The 20,184-nt window shown below is 42.8% G+C and overlaps 1 protein-coding gene across 4 annotated transcripts in view; it reads right to left on the bottom strand.

The window, feature by feature from the left end:
* The window catches only part of RCAN2 (regulator of calcineurin 2), a 237,206-nt gene that overhangs the window by 88,234 nt on the left and 128,788 nt on the right, over positions 1-20,184 (bottom strand). The window contains exon 1 of one of the 4 annotated variants that reach the window (XM_036927412.2): positions 8,677-8,978. The exons of the other annotated variants lie outside the window; for them this stretch is intronic. Coding sequence (XP_036783307.2) covers positions 8,677-8,763 — 87 coding nt within the window. The 5' untranslated portion in view covers positions 8,764-8,978. Of the gene's footprint in view, positions 1-8,676; positions 8,979-20,184 lie in introns of those variants that run through there. 4 annotated transcript variants of the gene reach the window in all.

The following is a 20,184-nucleotide window of genomic DNA, read 5'->3' as shown; positions in this document are numbered from 1 at the left end:
ACGATCAGTAATTGGCCAAGTGGCCAAATAGAGAACTGTGGTCAGGATGTCTGACTTGGAGGCCAGGATTGCTTTCCTCTCACCTGGCCCCTGTCAGCAAAGGCGACCTCTTTAGAGGTAGAAACAGCACCGTCCTTTTGGGGAAACATGGAGCTGTGTGGAGTAAGGGCCAGCACTGCATAGCGGTAGAGCACAGGCGTCTGCGCCCAATAGGACTGTTAGTCTCTGCGTCTCCCAAGTCTACTGTGAAGCCTTGAACATGGAAAGCACTCAATACATATTTGATGAATGAAGGACTTGATGAATGAATAAAAGTGCTTTGTGGAGTGCCTGACAAAGGGTAAGTGCTCAATATATTTTTGCTAATATGAAGTTTTCTCATTGCTTATGTTTCCTGTTCTAGGAAAAATGGCCTGAGATGATTTTCTTATTCAATACCTAAATGCACAGTGAAGTCACAGAAGATGAAATCAATTCTATTAGATACTATTGATGTGGTTTATAATAATACACCAAGAGATCTTGTGTCTTCTTGTGAACAAAATCCTATTCCAAGCTTCCCTTTATGGACTGTGTGATCTTGTTTACCCTTGTTTACCCTAGCTGAGTTTTTTATAATTAGAAAAGCACTGCTTTTTTTTTACTTATTGCTTTTTAACTTATTATTGTAGTTAACACTTTCACCTCTACTGCTTCACAGTTCTTCAGAGATCGCCCCCCAATCCAGTTAATGGGAAGTGTTCAGAGACAGCAGGAAGGAGGCAGAGGCACTGTCACACCAGGTCTTTGGTGAGCCCCTGGGTATTCTACCAGACGTTTTCTTTCTTCCTAACTAGATGGCATTATTTGATTTTGAAACAAATTTTAAAATGAAGTCCAAAAACAATGCTATGCCTAGAATTGTCACAATGTTAGATTTACTGAGAAAAGTAAAATGATTTCAACTATGCAAAACTTATTGTTTATGCAAAAGTAGTACTCCCACCTCTGGTAAGAAATAGAAGACAAAATAGTGTTTTGAACATTGGAGGAAATATATGAATTCAATGTTATATCCTCATATTTACATTCCCCTCCCCCATGACTGATTAGTATCCTGTCAATTAATCCTTAGGGATATTTGAGTATTGGAAAGAGTGAAGCAAACTACAGCTTGAGTTCCAGTTCCACCAATTAATAGTTATGTGATCTTGTGCAAAAATTTAACTTCTCTTATCAGAAAACTGTTCATAATGGAGCCGAAAAATAGATGCCACAGTAGTTGTGATGAGGAGTACCTGGGGTGTGCCATGTGCCTGGATCTCAGAAGTATTTAGTGAGTGGGAGGAACTGTCAGAATTTTCTAAATTGCCCATCTTAATAGCATATTATATTGATCCCCAATGATGAATGTCTCTGGGGGTTTACATTTGTCATCATGTGGGATGGCTTTAATGCTGAACTTAGTAAATGGCTCTACAAAATCAGACCTTTGAGGCACAACCTGAACACGGCTCACCTGTTGCTATAGAAGCCCCAGAGATGGGGAAAAGGTATCTCAGAACTAAGCCACAAACTATCCTATTGTTGGGACAAGTAGAATATTAAGGAAGATGCTATTTTGGGGAACAAAAGCTAGTCTGTGGTCCCATTCAACAGGGGAGAAAATATTTGCTGAAGTCTTGTTTCTGGAAGTTGAATGGCCAAGATGTTTTTGAAAGACTTTTTAAAAAACCATTCTTAATTCAGAGCAGGTATATTAGATTCTGGAGAGATCAATTGTGCTACCAGACTGTAAGGACATAAATATCCCTTTGGTCTATAAACAATAAAAAGAAAAGGCTTGAGTTTCCTAGTGTGTATCCCCTGGCACCTCCCAAGAATTATTTAACAATTTTTTAGGCTTCTGTTGAACTTTTTTTTGCCAGGAAATTTCTCTGGCTCTTAATCCCCTGTCATGGTTAAGATCACCCAGTTTCTAACAGCTAGTTAGATTGGCTAGCCAGAAAACAACTTCCATAATCATGGAAGGAAAAAAAATAAGTATATGTAGTATGTACATGCAATACATTTTCACATTCATGTGGGTGCATTTTTTCCAGTATACATGTTTCCCCAAAAGAGGAATATGAAAGCACATATAGAGAATATTTTCTAGGGAGAGTCTAACTTGGATATTTTATTCTCAAATACTTTTAAGATAAATTCTCCATTCTAGATGGAGTAGAAAGGATGTAACTTTTTACCTGCTTGAAATCCTTATTAAATGATCTCTCAATTTTTTTTTTAAGTAGTGTATTGGTATCAGCTTAGATTTAGAGCTGGGAAGGGATACATTCCCTTTACATAAAGAAATTCCAGGCCAGGCAAGGTTGAGAGTTTATGGCCTCCCTGGAAAGCTGAGCTATTCACCACAAAGTCACAATGCCTGTTAAGCTGACAACCTAAACACATCAAGTATCATAAGTATTTTAGATACCATTTTCTTTCTTATTTATCAGTTTTAAGCTTCATCAGAAAGTACTAAAACATGCTATTCTGAATGACTGATAATTGTACTGAAACAATCACTAAGGATTCAAATGGTACTCCCCGAGGTTTACGTAAAAGTGTATTTCTTTAGGAGAAAAAAATGAAGATGCTGTTTTGCTGTTTTTTTAATAAATCTGACACTCGGTTTAGAAGCAGCCGCTGTCAGTATCTCAGCTAACTTTCTGACATTTAAAAGACTCTTTGAACAGATAAGCAAGTTTTCAGTTGACTTTCCTGCTTAGCAATGTCATTAGTTGAATACTGTACTGTGTCTTTCCCTAACATGACAGGGGGCTGAGAAATCTGCCTGTCAACTTCCTCAGGGAGCATCTGTCATGTGCATAAAATCGTTTTTTCCTTCTCTAGGAAAGGTGTTGGGTACTTTCTTCAGAGGCAAGAAAATATTCAGGACTGCACATTTAAGAATGTTAAGTTTCTTGAAGGACTTTTTAGGGTTAATTCCTAACATTCAGTTTTGCATTCATTCATTTTCAAAAAGGCCCAGTCCACTGTATTAGCAGAGGAAGAGCACATTTTCATTTTGCTAGACAGTTAGAATCTGCAATGGACATGCCACTCCAGCCCACTGACTGTCCTCCACACACACTGCCTTTGGTTTTCAGAACTGAAGGTGGTCTGGAGATGTGTAACCAATATGATTTAGTATTACTGCCATTGAATAAAGAATGAGAGTTGCTGTTAACATTTTGGTGACTCAAAGTCACCGTGCATATCTCTAAAGGGTTTCCATTTTTGTGAATTCAATCAGAAAATTCAAGCTTGGCGAAGTTACTGAGGGAACACAGAGGCTTGTGAAGATTCTGAAAGAGCTTTAGAGTTCGGCAGAGCCAGAGGGCACAGTTGCTAGCAGATCCTCTCCCCAGCACTGCATTTGCAAAAAGCATGAGAAACAGGCATGAAGCTTGACCAGCATTCTGGACAAATACTCACAAGTTTCTCTTCCAGGGCAGCAACCAACACCCAACACCCAACACACACATAGTGACTTTATCAATTGCTTCTCCTCAGAGCGCTGTGTATCGCCAACTCTGCTCTATCCTTCCCTCCTGCGATTCCCACCAAACAAAGCAAGTCATTTGAAATCCCCAGTGGTTCAAATGACAAAGACATTTCATTGTACTAAGTGGCCACGATGTGCTGGGTTTTTTCTTACAGCTCACACAACAGCATGACACAGACTATGAGTCAGTCACATCATACTACTGAGTGAAAAGGAAAACAAAATACACAAAGCATTGAGCATTGTTCTCAGCATGATTAGTGCATCCAGAAAGGTTTAGAGACTTGCCCAGGGTTACATGGATTGGAAGGATATTGGGAAATTCTTAAAAGCACGGGAGAAAAAGCAAGATTTAGGAGTCACCTTAAAAAGGTCCTAGAGAGCCCCTGAGATTCCAAACATAGGAAGAATTATTAGGCTGAGAACAAATATCTACTTATACTTCTTCTTCCCTAAGAGAACCAACAGGCTTAAAATGGAGCATGAGGGAATTTGCTTAAGCATAATTTTTAAAAAGGAGCATCCTTAAAAAAATATAAATTATGGCATAGTGACAGTCTCAGTAGATCCCTGAAAGAATGAGTGATTGACTGAATGAATGATGGTAATAGGTGAAATGGGGGTCTGGGTAAGGACACATCATCTAAGATGCCCTCTCCTTGCATCTACTATTCCCTCTACTGGAATGCTTTTCCTTCAGATCTATACATTGCTCTCCACTAACTTTAAATGACATTGGAAGAGGACTTTTAGTAAACTGTCACATCTCCAGAAATGTGCCACTGGTGATCCATTCAAATGTGGCCAATGGAGAAAGACAAATATGGGTGGAAGTCCATTTGCCTGATTTCCCCCTCTTTTTGGTAATATTGATCTGGCAGCTTTGGCAAAATTTAGGAAATTGGGGCCAGAAAGTCCCCCAGTGCAACTCCTCCTTTGACAATTCATCCCCTCACACTGCTTCATGTTTCTTCATGGCCCTTATCACTACCTGAAACTGCAGTATACATTTATTTGCTAACTGCTCACTGTCTGCCTCCCACATCAGAATGTACACTCCATGAGGGCAGGGATGTCTATCTGTCTGTCCATCTCCCAATACCTAGAGCATTGCCTCTTAAGTGTTGAGTGCACCACCCATATGTTTTTGATTGAATGAACAAATCTCTAGCTTCAAGGGTCTTTGAAACGTCTGTTCATCTTGTAAGACTTGCCATGGGCAGACAGGAGCTTTGTGAGTCCCGTGTCTCCTCTACAGATGCCCGGGACATGAATCAGGAGCCCTCCCGCCCAGAGACAAGGCACCCCTTTTCTGTATGGGAAGCTCCCATTGCAGAGAAGGGAAAGCTCCAAGCTTGGCTGTCCCCTGGAGGAGTGGGGACACTGCTACACAGCCTCTGCAGCTCTGAGAAGGCTACCCCTAGTGGCCAGCAGTGGAGTGGAGTGTTTCTTATCAGCTCAGAACCATGTGCAAGAACTGTGGATGTGATGAACTGCTCAAAAGTGTTGGGTGGGTCTCAACAAGGACAGCCCAGAGGCATTACTTCTAAAACTGCATTACCACCAGTCTTCATCTGGGAGATACTGATCAAAGTGTTTAAGCAGAGGTTATCCTAAGTGATTCTTGACTGACCTCACCTGTACCTACTGGTGTGTAGAAGAGACAAGACATTACTTCATAGGATAATCACTGACTTTATAGGATAAACACTGAATTAATAGGACCTGGGCTCCATTCAAACCAGTCAAGTTAGAAGTTCTGGGCATGGGGCTTGGGCATCGTCAATATTTATAAAAGCTCTCCAGGGGATACCGATGTGCAATCAGGTTTAAAAACCACTGCAGGAAGTGAAATATAAATTTCATTACCCATCTTTGGATTCCTTTCATTTCCCCAAGAGTTTGGCTTCCTATGGAGGGAGAAGACTACTTTTAGAAATATGGGAATATTGGAGAAAATGAACCATGCACGCTCACACATGCATTCTACAGTTCATCACACCATTTTCATTTTATGGAGGGCCTCAGAGTTCTTCATCTTTCAGAGCATTCTTCTGCCATAAAACAGGCAGCAAAGTACACAACACCACCAGCGGAATTTCCAGAAAAGACAAAAATGATGGAACTCTATTTGCCTGATCGTCTCCTAATTTTGCTCTACCAGCTTTGGCAAAATTTAGGAAATTGGAGCCTGATGGGCCCCAGTGCAACCAGCCAAGATCCACCATTGAGAAGATGCTTTCTAACTTGGGATAAGACACTGGATTTACATAGGGCTCCACCCTCTTCAAATAAACCCCTGCTTTTGGGAAGAGGGCCTACCAGTTGGCAAACAAATGTGATTGCTCTCCCATGATGGTTTCACCTAGAAAGGAAGGGTCTGTAAAAAGGAAAAAAGCCTGAGATCAAGCAACTGGCTGCAGGCAGGGGAGACAAACCCTCACCAGGGGCCTCCCTTTTCTCTGACAGTAAATATTAAACACTTTGAAGAAAGGAATGCCTGGCTCCACAGTGTATCTGAAATTGGTAATTAATGAATCTACCTTTGGAGAAACTTTGGTGCCAGCATTTTATATCTGAATTTCTCTTCATAAAAATAAGCAATGCTCACTTTGGAATAAGGAGCACATAGGTTTTCTCAATGAACCTCTTTGGCCCCCCTTCATTTGTTCATTTTCCCTCTCCTTAATAAACACAGCACAGATCTTTGCTTGATGAGAATGTCACTGTTTTGCATTAAATGATTAGATGTCTGAAAGGAAGGGCAGCATTGTCTAAGCTGTAGGCTGAGTGTGTGCGTGTGAGGGTCTGTGTTGGGGGATGGGAGGGAAAACACTCTGTGTCCTGGATCGTCACCGCAAACCCAGCTGGAGTCAGGCCATTCCAGCAACCTGGAAAGAGTAACCTCTCACCCTCAGAGAAAGTCTAATGAGATGACAATGATGATGACACGGACAGCTAACATTTATTGAACGCTAAATAGGTGCGAAGCATTTGTATAATTTTCCTTAATCCTATCAAACCAGTGGGGTAGGTTACTATTATTATCTGCACATTACAGATGAGAAAACGAAGGCAGAGAAAGATTAGATAACTTGTTCCAAAGAAATAAATCCATTGTGATTCAGAGCTATTTAGCCATAAGAATATATAATGCATCTTTCTGGTGGGCATCTTCTTAGAAACCTTCATAAATTTCTGATGAACAGTGTCAGGTGCTTTCTAATCCAGCCCTGACTCACCCCATCCCTGTTTTCCCTCTAGTCTTTCACAGAAATCCTACTGCAGCCAAATGCATTGATTCACTTGGCTGCAAAATGGAATGCTTTCCCCAGGCCCTGCATCTTCCCTCTTTCTGTATCCAGATCTACCTGTCTTCAGGTTCAAGTACCACTTTCTCCATGAATCTACCCCAACCACTCAGTACAACAGCTGTAAGACGTTTCCCCTTAACTCCACAATATACTCTGTCTTGAAGAAATATTGGGCAAGTGTTTTGTGTGTGTGTGTTTCTTTTTTTGCCTATATCACAGATACATACAACATATAAGTGTATTTTAAACTACTTCCTATACAAGCACAATGCCTGGCAGATAGCAGATCCCTAGTAGACATGTTCTCACTATTGTTTCTTGGACCAAAAAAGTTCAGATTATTTTATGATGTTCACAGGGCAAGTGTGTCATCAACAGACAGCTGTAAAGGACAGAAGGGAACTCTGAAGTTTTACCTTGCCTACAAATAATTCTGTTCCAGCAGTTGCTGGAAGATATCTCTACTCCAGTTACCCACATTGGACTTTAAATTGGTTTTAAACTGGAGGGGTTTTGATGCCTGCTCTCCCTTCTGGAGTGCTTATGGCAGGCATGACCAGCAGGACTGCGTGTCTCTCTGTACACGTGCTTCCCTTCCAGACACATCCTTAGGCAGCACAGAACCATTATATTCTAATTTTCTGAACCTCAGTATGACAGGTGGTCTACACTTCCCCAGTTCGGGCATAAGAATCGGTAAACACGGAGCCACACATTTAAAGTATATGCAGGAACAAGACACCAGATTCCTGAATCCATTTCACAGTGTTCAAAACTACAATCTTGAATGGTAAAGCCATGTGTTAAGCTAGTGGCACATAAATCTCCACCTGGGAAGCACCAGGGTGTCACCTGCACACAACGATAAAGCATTCTGGGTCTTCCTTTAAGTGAAGACTGAGGCGAGGGTGGAAAATGATTATGCAGTGCGATTTCCCCTTTCTCCCCATCACACAGGGAGAGCAACTGTCCTTTGTGTGTGCGTGTGTGAACTGTTTAAATAAGAAGGTTCTGCTAGTTCTTATTTTAAATATGAGACAGAACTGAAAATTTCCATTTTACAAGCAAGGCATCTACTTCAGAACATAAAACCAAATGGAAAAAGCAAAGAGGTGCATGTTATCAAGTCATGTTTACCCATGACAATTAAAGAATTGCTGCAGACCATCTGTGAGGACCAGCGCCCTGGAATACTACGTCTTCAGAAGCAGCATTTATTTATGCCTGAACTTTCTTTACAGACAACTGCTCAGGGAAAATGACTTGCTTCCTTGGCCTGACAAAAACAATTTTGGCAGCTGCTTCCCAACTTTGATTTTCAGAGAGCTAGAGATTGAAACGACCATCTGTGGGAACAGCTTTTGTGCGATCTGAAGACTGTATCACGGCATATTTAACTCACATGCCACAAAGGGGTGATTGTCTTTCTATAAGGGTGTCCTGGGGGTGGTATTTATTATGTGTGCTTTATTCATTTACTCATTGATTTAAAACCCCTCTCAACATTTAGGACTGGCAAATTCTCCTTATTGACACAGATATGAGGTTATGAAAACATGTCTGCTGTGAAAGGGATGACTGGGGATCACCTAATAGAAAAGGCAAAAAAAAAAAAATAGACAATGGGAGACCCTATCACATTCAAAATTAATGGGCTGGCCCCACTTCTAACTTATTCTAATTAATATAGCCATGCACTCACCACAAGCATTCCTAGCGCAGACCGTGAGCTGAAAACTATTAAGCAAGTCTTGTTTCCTTAAGCAAAAAAAGCTCTGCCAAGCAGCTCCAGTAAGAGCAACAATGAAAAATAAGATTGCAGGTGCATACCTTAACCTCCTGATTGGTAAAGACCTCGACATCCACCGCACAGGCAACCAGAGTGGAAACATCACAGTCCATGCTAGGGGCTGGCATTCCCCCTCCTGAATTTTCAATGAAGAGTTAGGCAGCCCCTGAGTTGTGAGTGATGGGAAGAGCCTCCAGGTGGACACGGTCGTGGCCGCCCGGCACTGCCTGGCCCTGGGGACGGCCGGAGCTCAGCACCTGGAGCCCGCCGCGTCTGAGGCAGCACGGCCGAGCACCGAACAGCCCGGCTCTCTCATGGCAATGACATCACCACAAAGACTGACACAAGCTGAAGCTTTTTTTTTTTTTTTCCCAAGCCTTTTATCTCTAGGCAGTGCAGTGGAGCAAATTGAACATGATTATGTGCTAAATCTGAACTCAGACTAAATCAATTCAGGCAGCGTTAGCTAGGAACTGAGTCATAGATGTTGTGGCAGCCGACTGCTTATGTTTGCAAAAAGCAGGGGCCAGACTCTGACACCAGAGGCTTGGCTTTGCAGAGGGTAAATAATTCTGCACATGAGCCTCCTGAGGTTAAGGGGTGACAATTTTCTGCCTCAGAGATGAGCAGGAAGTTGAGGCATTTTACAAATTGCTTGGCTTCTGTTAATTGTTCTGTGCTGCTCTGAGTAGCCACCCATGTTTTGGGCATCCTAATGCATCCCAGGCACAGGCTGAATAGAAATCTGTCCTTGGAGCGACTAAAGAGCTGGTCATCAGTCATGTAGGCAGCCTGGTAAGAAGAGATAATTAGAGGTTTGTGAAATTCTATTTGAAGCACATAAGTGCAGACCAGTACCTCTCAAAGAACCCTTGCAGGCTCAGGACTTCAGGCTGTCTCCAAGGTCATTCTAACCAAAAGCGGCCTGTGGAAAGGAGTTAAAGCAGACGTCTCCTGTGGGGACAGATGGCAGAGTCTAATGGGCAAATGCACTGATGTGGGTCATTGTCAGAGCCTGAGGGCTCTATTTCACCTGAGACTTGGAACACATCGATTGATTTTTCATTCCCTTTTCCTGATTGTGAGTCCCTGAAGGGCAGGGCCATAGACAATTCACCTTTATATCTTAAGCCTGTAGCAGGGTGCCTGGCAAGGGAAGGCAGTAATTGTTTAATGAACGAAGCAACCGAACAGGAATAGCCCTCTTTCACAGTAAGAGTGGGCAAGGGAAGAATATCAGATTAGTTTAATTTTATCATTAGTTATTAAAGTCCCAGTGGAACTCACTAATGCGCTAGCAGGGGCTGTCCCTGTAAGGAGTGCAGCTGCAGTGTCAGAGGATATCAGAGCATCATGATTCGCAACAGTGCCTTTCTAACGGTGCCTTTCTAACACAGGATTGGACGAAGTGTCCCAATTTTGCATGCAGATGAGAAAGGTGACATTTCAGACTGAAGTTTCATGTTTGCTGCTCGTTGGACTACATTTGAACCTAATGTTTCCCTTCAACAAGATGTTTCCCATGCTAAATGAAATCAGCCCACAAATACAAATATTTACACTGGTGAGACTGTGTGTGTTTCTCCCTTGCTGGGTCTTCCAGAGCACAGTCGTATATGACAATAAGTCGACTAATAAATACTGAGGGATGACTAAGTACAAAACTGCATCAGATGCTCTTAAAATGATGGATAAGCAAAATTCACTAGCCTCAAGGGACTTAAAATCTAGGGGAGGAAATAAAACAGGGAGACAAACACCTGTACAATAAGGCAGAGTGATGGTGGCCAAGGAAGTACAGACACAGCACTGGGTGGGAGACCTGGAGACAGAGCAATGGATAATGACAGGAGCTGATGCAGACAAGCATCAAGGAGAAAAACATGGTTCCTGCTCTGATCTTGAAACATGGGTAAGGCTTTGGCAGACAGAGAAGAGGGAAGAGGACTGTTTCAGATTGGGGCAGCAAACTAGACTCTCCAGAGGAAAGAAAGAATATGGTGTTTGGGGGTCAAGCCACATTGAAGGTTAAATGTGACTGCAACAAGGGGTAGACAAGGGAGCAAGAATCAAATGACTCAGAGCCTTTAGGGCCCCTTAGTGTCTATCTGGTCAACCATGGAACACCAGGCACAGTTTTTAAGTAAGTAAATGGGGTCTATATACACACAAATACAGTTAAAATGGGAAGTATATACAAAGATGAATACGATTTTGAATACCACTGGCATCTGTTCAAGAGGCCAAAGAAATGTCTATTTTTTCATATGCCATGGCATATGCTAAAACTTACTTTTTTAAGGTTTCACACTAGTGGAATTGGTGAGTATTTAACAATCAGTTCTCTGAAAAGTAAAGCCTGGTGTGTGGCATTTGCTGGTTTCTGTGGAGTCAATATTCTTACCATGGCTGATTTCAAGCAACCAGAATGAAGTCACTTGAATGCAAAGTCGGGAAGCAATGCCCGTAACCTGTTCACACCAGCTGCTGGACCTACTTCAGTGCACCACTGTTTCATAGTCATGAAAATGTTCATGTGATTTGAAGTCAAGTCCAGCGTGCATGTCCCCTTCAGTCAAGAACTTCGAGGCAGTAGTACCACATATAGTGAGCACTGGGATATGGGCATTATTTCATGCTTTCTATGTAGGAAAGAGCTATACAGGACACACACGGGTTCTTTCAAGACAAAGAGCTTTGCTCTGGCATTCCTGGGCTCCAGTCTATCCAGGAAGGAGAACACCACGCAAAATTGTGGAATAACTAGTTTTTCCGATGCATCCTCAGTTTCTTCTTTCTGATTTGTTTCTGCCCTGGAGATTCCTTCCTGTACCCCAGAATCTATTAACTTAATGCTTTCCTCTTTTAAAATATCTTTTCAAGGATGCAATTTTCAATTAATTTATATTAGCATGAAATGACTGGTAACTCATAGTACTACCCATCACAGAGGAATCTGCATTTTAACAGGGTACTGAATCTTGAGTAAACCGTGTTTTTAGAGGGGAAGTATAGGCATTGAGGGCTTACGGTGGTTCTGAAATAAAATTATTGTTTTTTTCAATAGGTTGGCCCAACAAATTGGATATACAAGACAATTCAATTGCCTATGCAGAAGTCATTTTCTTATAGACCAGAGCCCCTAGGGGGCTTCCTTGTTAAAATTGTGTTCTGTTTCTCTAGAGAGAATGTATTTTTTACAGCTAGGGGATGACTGGCAGCCCTGGAGGTGTCTGGGTTATGTACCCAGGAGGATGGCTACAAGGTTCCTTCCCACTCTCCAGCTTCATCTCATTCCATTTCTCCCTTTGTTTTCCATGTCCCAGAGTCACAGGTCTTGACATTCCAAAAAGAATAATGCCAAACTCTTTCTCACCTCAGGGCCTTTGCACTTGTTATCGCCTTTGTCTGAAAATATCCAGATCAATTCATGGTCCTTCTTACCATCTAGCTCTCAGCTTAGATATCATCCCCTTGGAGACACCCTCCCTGATCACCTAGAATAAAATATGTGTGCATGCGTGCACACATACACACACACACACACACACACACAATTATTATCCTGGCATCTTCATTTTGATTATGTTCACAGCACTTTCCACTATCTGTAACTGCTCTGTTCACCTATATTTTTTCTTGTTTGTTTTTTTCCCAACTAGAATTTAATCTCCACAAAAGCAGAGAGTTTTGTCTTTTCTATTCCCTACTATATTCTCAGGGACCAGAAGAGTGCCTGACACTTAGGAGAAACTCTAATAAGTGCCTGAAATATGAATGGATAAGTGAATGAATGAATCTGAAAAGGCCAGCAGAGAGAATCAAAATAATAGCAGTGCCTCCTGATCTAGGAGTTTCAGGAAGGTCCCTGCAGGAGGATCCATGGGCATATGAGTTCAGTAATCAACCCCATCCCTAACAGCTGAAACCTGGCACAGCTCCTCTCAGGAGCACTTAGCATTCAACCAAACCGTCGCTCTTCCAATAACTGAGCACATTAAGAAAGTAGACACAACATGGTGCAGACCCCTCAGACAGAGAACTCTTCCAAGCCCCTCAGGCCAAGCAGTTCTCTAAAAGAATTAACACCGAGCTGATGCACTCACCTCCAAGTGGGCAGGAGATGTGCACCTGTCAGTCCCAGAGGCAGCAGCCAAATCTCTTTGGCTAATGAGTAAAGATGTTCCGATTACAACAGTGGGTTGTCAAAGGCCTTGCTCCTTCTAGGCATCTTTCTGGATCACTTAATTTTGTTTTTAAGGTTTATTATAGAAAACCAAACAAATTCAGAAGAAGAGAGAATACAATAAGGAGACTTCATGTACCCACCAACTTGGGGGCCAATCTTGCTTCCTCTCTGCCAGTGGGTCTCAGGGTGTGGTCTCCAGACCAACAGTTCCAGCATCACCTGGGAACTTGGTAGAAAGGCAAACACCTGGGCCTCTCCGAAGGCTGCGTCAGCATCTCCAGAGGTGGGGCTGGTGTCTGTGTTATATAACAAGCCCTCCCTGTGGCCTGATGCGAGCTCAAATCTGTGGCTCATTGCTCCATGACCCCCTCACTCTCACATTCATTCCAGGTTATTTTGAAGCATATGGCCCACACGATATCATCACATCTGTAAATATTTCAGTATATATCTCCAGAAGACAAGGGCTCCTCTTTCAAAATCAAGATAACGAATTATCACACGATGCAAAGTGCAAGGATAATTCCTCGGTATCATTAAATATCCCGCCAATGTCACATTTCTCCAGTCGTGCTAGCAGTGTCCTCTCTCCTCCCATGCTCTCCCTGTCCCCTTCCAGTCCCATCCTTCTGTCCCTTTCCTTCCCTCTTTCCACCTCTTAAGTTTGTTGATCCAATTGGGATCCAAACTACCGTGTCTGTCCTCCTTTTAATCTCTAGAGTCCTCCTCCCTCTCTCTCTCTCTCTTTCCCCACCTTCTTTGCAGTTTGTTGTTCATAACAAAACCATGTTATTTGTCCTCTAGAGTTTCCTCCAGTCCTTATTTGCTTGATGAACTCCACACAGTGTCATTTAACGAGATTCTGTTGCCTGTATGTCCTGTTAGTCAGACACACAGATTTCATGGTTCCGACTGTGGCAAGACTGCTTCCTCGATGGTGTGCTGTGCTTCCATCAGGGAGCACGCAGTGCCAGCCTGCGTCTCTTTTGTGGTATTAGCTGCCTTCTTGCTCAGTGCCTAGATTCCTTCCTTCCTTAGGAGTTACAAATGATGGGATTCCTTCCTCACTTCTTCACAGAATACCTCTATTAAGAGGAACTACTTCTCATAAACTATGCAGTCACCCTGAGCTACATTTTTGTAAGACATGCACAATACACACCTGATTCATTTTTTTATAAGCTGTTTTTTTTAATGATTTGTTTCCTTATTATCCTTCAAAGATCATTGAGGGTGTTTTTTCTTTTTAAAGAAAAACATCATTATAAACTCATGAATTAAACATACCGGATGGTTTTGAATCCATTATAGTTTTATCTTATTGATGCTGAAAATGCCCAGCTTTGGCTGGTGAGAGTCTAATCAGGCTGCCTCCTGCTTCTTTCTGACACAATCCCTGTCATCTTTGAGGGCTCTTGCCTTCTGCATGACAAGATGTTCCAGCTCATCTTGTCCATTTCCTGCCCCAGATAAGGAATCAGCCATTTCTCCAGGGAGCTCCAGTTCCATTTAGCAAGTATTTCAATGTATTTTAAGATCATAATCTATATGCTTAGATATAGAGAGGTGCTCTTTGCACTGGGTTGGTTACTGTTCATAAGCCTTTTAAGTGGAAAAAACTAGTAAACATATAAAAATATTTTGAAGACAGCATATATCATGAGTTGAGACTGATAATTCTAATTCAAATCCAGGACTACAGCATTTTTGCTGAAACTCATCAGTTTTACATCTGTATCCCTTTTTTTCCACATCAAATATCTTGGTCCTTACCAACAACATAATTACTTATTTGCCTTACCCCATAGTATACCCACAGCAGCCTCAGAATTACATTATTAATACCACCAGAAACAACTTAAGATTTTTTTCCCCAGTTCTTTTTGTCCTTTGGGTGTATCACATAAAGGAGGTACAATTTACTGTGTCTTACAGTCATTTGGAATAGCTCCTCTTTTCCACCAAGTGGATACCAAGTTAGGTTTACTGGTTTCTAAAACATTTACTTTTAGAAATATTTGCTCTTTAATGTTTGTTTTTCAAATGTTTCTAAATTTGCTTACCTTTTTGAAAAGTAAAACCTTGTGATTCATAAGGATTGCCTTTCCCACTAAATTTAATTCTGTCTCATAATTATAAAAGGTATTACATGGTTCAAAGATCAAAACTACAAATCTACTCTAAAATCTACCTTATATCCCCATCTCCTCCCCCTAATTTCCTCCATCTTCCCATACAGGTTACTATTATTTCATCTTTATTGTTTACCCATTCTCTCATTTAAAAAGAATACTAACAATTATATATGTATATTATACTCCCTCCCTGTCTTAGACAAATGGTAGCATACTATTACTGAAAAGCAGGACCCCAGAGATCACTCCATAGTCACGTAGAAACACTCCTATTCCTTTTCACAATGCTATAGTAATCCACTGTGTGCATTTCCCAAGCTTGTGTAACCAAGTAGGCCCCTATTGATGGGCATTTGGATTGTTTCCGGTCTTTTGCTACCAAATAGTACTGCAGTGGATTGACTTTGCTCCTGCCTTTACATGTTTTGCTACTGTATTTTGGGGACAGATCTACAAGTGCAATTGCTGGGTTAAAAGACAAATGTATATGTAATTTTGCTTGATCCAGCCAAGTTCTCCTCCCCAGGGGTTATACCATCTTTCTTCCCCATCAGCAGTTTATGAGAAATCGCTTCCCCAGAGCATGCATTACAGCATGTGTGGGCATTTGCCTATCCAACTAGTGAGTAAGGTGCGGCTGCCTCAGTGGGACTTTGATTTGCTTTTCTCTTTTGATGGGCACATGTTAGGATCTTTCTGTGTGCGAACTAGCACAGCACTGTCCAACTGACAATTCCCTACCTTTTCTCCAGCTACTTCAGACTCTGTTTCTAACCGGGAGTGAAGAAAAAGTCCTCCGCACACATGGACAGTCCTCAGTGAGGTTTAATTTGCATTACTCTTACCTATGAACAAGGCGGAGCACTTTTCATAAGGTTAAGAGACATTTGCATTTCTTCTTCTCTGATCCCTTATTTAGGTCTGGTCACTGTACGCCAAACACGTTCTCACCGCGGGGCTCTCGCATGCAGTGTCCCCTTGCTTGGAACGCCATTTCCCTTGATCTTTGCAGGTCTCAGTCCTGCACAGCATTCAGGCCTCTGCTGGCGGGCCCCCAGCGCACAGAAGCTTGCCCGGGTTAGCCTACCTAAGTGACGCCCTTCTCACTCTCTTCATGACCAATTTTACTTTTCTTCAAAGCATTTACCACTCACGGATGCTATGTATTTCCTTGTGGGGTTTCTGCCTGTCTCTCCCATTGGAATACAGACCCCACGGGGGCAGGGCCCCTTGCCCTTGCTCGCCGTGGTAGTCCAGGCGCCTGCCTGAGGCCTGGGGCTCAGGAAGAGCTCCAGGAATGAGCATGGGGTGAACGGAGCACTGAAGGAGCGGAATCCTCTAGCTCTGAAAGCCAGCTACAAGTAGGGTCTGTCAGGGACATGGACAAGACATAAGCGTACAAAATGGGTCCCCATAAAGGAGAGTGGGCCTGAGAAGGGAGGGTGAGGCAGATGAAAGTGCTTCAGGTCACTGGGCAACAGGGATGGTAAGGTGGGGGCAGGGGAGATCCATAAGAAGTGACAGGGACAGTGAAAGGGGACATGGAGGGACACAGAATGCAAACTTCTCTCTTCTGCAGAAGTCCCATGCTCAGTGGCAGCTTCGGTGCCCCTGGTAGGCCTCAGGGTCTGTCATCTCACCCCTGCCCAGCTGGCACATAGCAAAGTCCCCTAGACACCTTGCAGCTCATCCCCAGAGGCACTCTGAAGACACTGTCATTATTTCTTTGCCTCCCCCTCCCTGGGTTACAGGCCTTGACCCATCCTCCAGGGAAACATCTTCCCCCTTCCATACTCCACATCTGAATCAGATGGTGCATTTCATGCCAGGCAGGGCTATGCCCACTGACACACTTGAAAAATTATAGGGTTGAAAATAAATTGGGTGTTTGCTTAGCACCCTTGTCTCCTGAGCATCGAAATCTCTGGGGGAGGTTCCTCCCCCCAGTCCTGGGTTCACCTGAGGGCCCTCTGACCAGGCCAAGCCGGTCAGAGTTCCCATGAGGATCTTCCAAACCAAAAGTGGGTCAGGAGCCTTAATCCCCTGTGATCCCAGAAGCTTGAGATGGTGGCTGGCCATGTTTTTTTTTTTTTTACCATAAAGCTAAATTCAGACAGAAACAGAAAGAAAAAGCAGAGAAAGGAAATCCAAGAAGCACTGGACTTCTCATTTCTTGTTGCTCCCGAGGCCCAGGGTCACCCTGCCCTTCTGGGAGCCTCCTTATTCTGCTCTTCCCTTGGTTACCTTAAATAGCTGAGTATTATCCCAAGTGATGCACCCACTTCCCCCAAGCCGATTCAGATATTATTTCTGACACTAACAACTGAAAGAGTCCTGGCTAACCAAGTATACAGACAGCCCACCCTAGGTTAAATAACACAGGATAATAGAGTGGCAGTCATTCATCAGTGGCCACATATTCAGGTGTCCAAACTGTGTCATGGAAACGCCCTCCGCCACCAAGATAGACTTGAGGGGAGAGAGCTGGCACCATCCTAACCTCCCTGCTGAGGAAGCAGCCGGAGCCCAGGATGGGTCTCTTCAAAGAAAGCCTCACAGACTCCGTCGCCATTCCCTGCACCCTATGAATTCCTCCTTCGGGTTTTGAGCTTATCCAACTCGTTTTTGCCATCTGCTTTGAAAATCTGCATACTGGTCTAGTAGTACCTACCTCTGTGTGCAATGTGGTATTTACTATTTTACTGTGGCTCAGTTGGACCCTGCGATTTCTCATCCTGTCACACTATCATTTACTTAGGGCTAAACTTGTGAAGTTACACTGCAAAAATCCATTAACACGATGTTCTTTAAACTTCACAATAGGCCCTATTTAGAAATGAAGAAGTAATTTGCCAAAGGTCAAGCAGCTGGGAAGTCGTACAGCTAGGTTAAATCCAAACGACTTTTCTCCACAAAGGATGAACTCTTAACTTCTCTGCGGTGCCAACTTTAACATTCTTCCTGGAGGAGAGAACAGGAACACATTTGCAGTTTTGAAAGCATTCTCATGGTGTTGTAAAGGCTGGACTAAAAAGCAACAAAAGCCACAGGGAAGAAAATTGACATCTCAAAGGAACTTTAGGAGGGTAGGAATTAACTTGGCTGCATTTTTTAAATTAATTATCTAAGCTAGTGGCAATGAGGGACCAAATTAGGCAAAGAGTGCAATCTGGAGACTTTGTAAAAACCTAGGCGAGAACTCAGTGACTGGGAGATTGGCTGGAGGGGGTGTCAGGGACCAGGAGGTGTTGCACAGTTGAGGTTTCCAAGTCTTTTCTCCAAGGAGAGGTTGGTGCCCTTGACGAGGGTGAGTTTCTTAAAAGAGATGAACGATTCCATCTACCAGCAAAATTAGGGAAGTCTTCAATGAAAGGGGAAGGTGTGTGATATGGGTGGATCAATATCTTCTGAGCAAGGTTAGGCGTTTGTTTAAAGTCCAGTGAACAGTCCATTTAGTTGAATGGAAAGTCTGAGCAGGGCAACGGTTGAATCATACATTTGGAAGGGAGGGTCATGGCCACATAGATTAAGACTTCGAGTAACAGGGCAAAGAGTCAGTATATTTCACTCAGTAAGTTATGAGATCTTCCAAAGATTATGAAAAAAATCTGTGCACTAGATTGATTTGGAGTAGAGAAGGATTATAAATTCCGGTAATTCCCAAACTCTTGCCAAAAGGCATTGAGGGGCTGGATTATGGAGATGCAATAGTTGAAAAAGAAAAGAATGGAAATGAGAAACACCATAAAGATAGAATTCAGGATTTAACAATTAATTGTCTGTCAAGGTGATAGTCTGGGGATGGGGAGTGAAGTGAGGAGGAAGGCGGGCTGGAGGCAGCAGAGGAAGGAGAAGGGGAGGCAGGGAGGGGAGGAGATTCCAGAGTCCCAAGTCTGGGGAGATAGTGGCAACTTTACCCGAAATAACTTAGTTATGTGGATGACAAGAATAAACTGTGATCTGTTTTATACATCCATGCCAGTGAGATACATGTTCACATTTGTTTATTTAAATGTTCACCTTAGCAAAAAAGCAAAACAGAAGGGAGAAACCTACATCTACAGCTTACAATGGTAATGGTTACTAGTCTTTATAGCCATTACTTAGGGATGGACACTCTCGCAAGACTGTTAGAGGTCTAACTAGTCAAAACTCTATGAACACCCTATCGCTGCTCTCCTTCTCGTGCTAAAACTGATGGCATGGGAAAAATAACATGCAAATCAATGGACAACGGTCATTCCATGCAACTATTTCTACTCTTTTAAAAAGGCTTTAGACTTTAGCTTGAGGTATAAATACATGAATGTACTTGATGGATCTTACTCTTTATTGAAATTAAAGAATTATGAGGAGCAAAAATACTTCTGGAAAAGCAATGTTCCATTTTTGGACCTGGATTTCTCATCTTCCCACCAACCCTGCCCCTTTTCCTGTGCTCCCTGCCTCAATTGTGACACCTCCAACCCAGTCATCTTGCATCCTAACCCAGTCATCATTGATTCCTACCATTGGCAGACCAGGGTTGGGGTTGGTTGATCTAGAGGCTTAATGAGTTGGGGCTGGTTGATCTACACGCTTAATGAGCTTAATGAGTCCTATTTCTCTAACTGTGTTTTCTGAAGGTCAGTGTCATTCTAAACCTGATACCCAGGATGGCTGCCAGTGGCAACCACTGCCTCTATTTCTTCCACAACTGGCCCACTTAGGTCACCTGCTCACCTCTGAACAGGGTTGAGGAATGTGCTGATAGGCTTAAGCCAACTTGTACCCACTCCTCCAGCAAGGAGTGGTGTCTGTCTTCCCTGAAGTACATAGGTTGCATGAGAATGGATGGGTATGCAAGAAAGAATCTGGGTTAACAAGAATGCTGGGCAGTCATCTACCAGTATTTACTACTGTTCAATTCTATACCTGTCAGGGCTCTCGGTTGCAAATGATAGAAACTGTTCTTGGCCAACTAGCAGAAAAGTAACACATAAGGAAGTTATCAAGTAGTTATTACAGAATTAATAAGAGTTTTTGAAAAACACCTTCAGAAACTAGGTAGAAATCAAGAGGGTCTACACTGTAGAAGGCAACCTCTAAGGTGATGCTATAGGGACTGATGTAGACAGGCAGGACACTACCACTGGAACCCACAAACCATCAGACTCACTGCTTTTTCTCTGCTGTCGTGAATGATCTCTAACTGTTCCTGTGACTTTGCATAATAATCTCTGGAG

This window comes from Manis pentadactyla, chromosome 16, assembly GCF_030020395.1.
Source record: "Manis pentadactyla isolate mManPen7 chromosome 16, mManPen7.hap1, whole genome shotgun sequence".
In the NCBI taxonomy this organism is placed as follows: domain Eukaryota; kingdom Metazoa; phylum Chordata; class Mammalia; order Pholidota; family Manidae; genus Manis; species Manis pentadactyla.
This window is presented reverse-complemented; position numbering and strand designations above follow the sequence as displayed.